The 3,144-nt window shown below is 50.3% G+C and overlaps 1 protein-coding gene across 1 annotated transcript; it reads left to right on the top strand.

Moving 5' to 3' along the window:
• Positions 1-238: 238 nt before the first annotated feature.
• LOC129380297 (echinoderm microtubule-associated protein-like CG42247) lies at positions 239-2,385 on the top strand. Its single transcript, XM_055061090.1, has 2 exons — positions 239-972; positions 2,287-2,385. The coding sequence occupies exons 1-2, from the start codon at positions 334-336 to the stop codon at positions 2,383-2,385; spliced, it is 738 nt and encodes a 245-aa protein (XP_054917065.1). The 5' UTR covers positions 239-333.
• Positions 2,386-3,144: the final 759 nt, after the last annotated feature.

Here is a 3,144-nt window from a genome sequence, read left to right as displayed (position 1 = left end):
CGCTGAGGCGCGCGCGGCATGCGACGGCCGCTGTGTTCGAGGCCGCGCAAGGCGTCCTCCGGTTTTCTGAAGGCTCTCGCCTGTCGTCCAGTGACGACAGCCTCACGTGAGCTCTGAATTCGTCGCTTGTGCGCCTGTGGTTGCGTTGCATTGCACACCTGATTTTGGCGTTTCGGAAGCCCTTCTGGCAGACACCATACACGACAGGGATCATCGGGTGCCTCTGAAAAACGCTGTGTGATGGCAGTGCACATGGAGGCCAGCTGCTTACGTCAATGGTCGCGGCACTAGCCTACCCTTGAGCTCGCCGGGGCGGCGAATGGAGCGGCCAGGATGGCTGCGGCTGGAGAACGGGTCGCCAAGGTTCCGCGGATCCGTAAAATCAACAGCACACATTCACGCTTCCTCGCCGAAGCTGCCCAGCGTAAGGCGCTCATGGTCACCTTCTTCGCCAACGGGGATCCCTTTTCTTCGGGCGTCAGGGTGTCCATCAATCCCGGCCGAGACTTCAAGACGATGGAGTCCCTGTACGACTACATTTCGCAGCGGCTCGACGTCAGCAACGGCGTGCGCGTCATCTTCACCCTGGACGGCAAGAAGGTCCCTTCGCTGGACGACCTGGAAGACGGTGCCTCGTACGTGGCCTCGGGAACGCGAGCGTTCGCCCCGCTCGCCTACGGCCAGGCGCGCAGCCGCATCCTGCAGCGCTCGGACGAGGATCCGAGCAGGCTGATACACCCGGTGGGCCACAAGAAGCCCACCGCCAAGGGTGGCTCGGTCAGCCTGCCTGGCTCAGGTGGCAGGGACGATGGCCGCGTCATCGATGTTGTCAGCAGCCTAGACCCAGAACACAGGAGTCGAGTCCTGCTGAACCTCAAGACTACGCAGACTTTCGAGGAGGTCCTCAGGGATCTAGGAGGTGCACTGAACATGAATGGCGTCAAGAAAATGACTACAAGGAAAGGGGAGGTGGTAAGCCAATTGCTCCTTTTTATTATTAAACTCACACATACATTTTAGTCTCGTTTATATAACGGGTTATTACTTCTCGTGCAGCATCGGTATTATGCGGAATATGTAGCTGTGCGCTACAACAATTGACGCAATATAACAGCCCGATATCTTGCGTTGATAATCATTTCCCTTGTTTCTCTCGTCGTTGCAGAAGTTCAGACGAGTGGACAGGGAACGTCCCCGCCTCTCACTTTGTGCTAGGAATGGTTTCTCTAAACATGCTTAGTTGGTTCGGTGAAGCACCTTTTACAAGCCTACACAACTCAATCTGCGAGGGATTCACCCCCATTTTGTACTTGTCTGCACATTATCTGAAATCAAAAATTCAATATATATTTTAGCAAGGGTTGCAAGCTTATTTTAACAACTGCGGGCCCATTTGCGCGAAATATTTTGCTGAAGTTTGCAGTATTTTAATAGGCGTCAGGAGTGCGACCTGCTTGCAACATAAAAGACAACGCACATAGGAAACTGAGTTTTCTTTAATTGGTATTGTTGCTAAGCAACCTAAAGAACACCAAGAGGCAAATTAAAAAGCGGTGGCTGCCAGTGCTGGATGTGGACAGCATTCTTGCGTTGTAGACAGTCTGCGTCCTGCTTGCTTGATTGTGGAAACACCTTCATTTAAGTTTCTTTGCTCCCTGATCCTTAGATGTAGGAAAGTTCTTCAGAGCGGGACACGACCAAGGTGGTGCTACAAAAGCATCTGCCCTTCGAGGGGAATAGCTGCACAGAGTCCAGCTGGTTCACGTTCCAAAGCAACATCCGGGCTACGAAATACACAGTAGACTGCGGGTTTCACTTTAGATGTTCCATCATCATTGAACTGGGGCAGCCGTGGCTGGGAGTCGAATGCGTGGCAGTGTACGTGAAAGGAGGACGCTGTAGCCACGCAACCAGCAGGCTGCGTGGCAGCATAAGGCCAGAACGAAAAGAAAGGGGGTTAACCGAGGGGCCCGGTTTTTATTAATCATCTCATGAGAAGCCAACAAAGAAACGTCTCAAGGAAAAGATAGGGGAAATCACTTGTACTTGCTAATTGAATTAGACAAATAAATTAATGGCAATGAAAGTGGATGAAAAAACAACTTGCCGCACGGGGGGAACGATCCCACGTCTTCGCATTACTAAGCGTGCGATGCTCTGAGCATCGCACGGCAAACATTTTCCTCATATGCACCTCCCATTCATTTTTTCTGGAGGTACAAAATAAAAAGAAAAGCCGATTCTTTGTTTATTGTTCCTAAGCTATGAATTCTCTAATCCCGCCAGCGATCCGAGAGTTATGCCCGGAACTATATTGCGCTGCGCAAGGACTGCGTACACCAGCCGACGGTGTACACAGAAGTAGCGAGTGTGCACTCCAAGTAAACACTCGCGGACGCGCCCAGAAACAGCCGATGGTGTTGGGCTGCTAAGCACGAGGTCGCGGGAACGAATCTCGGCCACGGCGGCCGCATTTCGATAGGGGTGAAATGCGAAAACACCAGTGTACTTAGATTCAGGCGCATGTTAAAGAACCCCAGGTGGTCGAAATTTCCGTACTCCCCTACTACGGCGTGCCTCATAATGAGATTGTGAATCTGGCGCGTAAAACCCCATTATTTAATTTTTTTTAGAAACAGCCTATCCAGGTTCAAGCTTCAAGCAAAAGAGAGTCTCCTATAGCGGCATGCGTTCAGTGCCTCGTAGTTATCAAATCGTCGTGATGCTCAAAAGCGTGGCAGTTTGAGCGAGTTGGTATGTCATGAATTTTTTAGGCTCGTAGCGCAGCTCAGAAAGAGCAAAAGAAAAAAGAAATGACGGGCAGAGAACTATAAATGAACAAAAGAAAATGAAGCTTAAGCGTACATAACTATAATTCATTAATGCGCCTGCCTAACAAAGCACACTCCGCAATTTGAAACGCCAGCAAGATATCTAAAATAAATAAAAAGAAAGCAATGCTCTACTCGCCGCGAACAAAGAAGCCGTCCCGAGTGATGTGTTTCGAACAAACCGGTATAGTGTCAGTCACCATTTCTCAATTCGAAGTTTCTTATGCAAGTCGCTCTTCGATGCACATCGTTTGCTTCTTTCGGGAAATGTTGAAATCATACATTGCTGTCGTTCCACCGCGATGACACGCAT

This window comes from Dermacentor andersoni, chromosome 3, assembly GCF_023375885.2.
Source record: "Dermacentor andersoni chromosome 3, qqDerAnde1_hic_scaffold, whole genome shotgun sequence".
Taxonomy (NCBI): Eukaryota; Metazoa; Arthropoda; class Arachnida; order Ixodida; family Ixodidae; genus Dermacentor; species Dermacentor andersoni.
The sequence above is the reverse complement of the archived record's forward strand: the minus strand, read 5'-3'. Positions and strand labels throughout refer to the sequence as shown.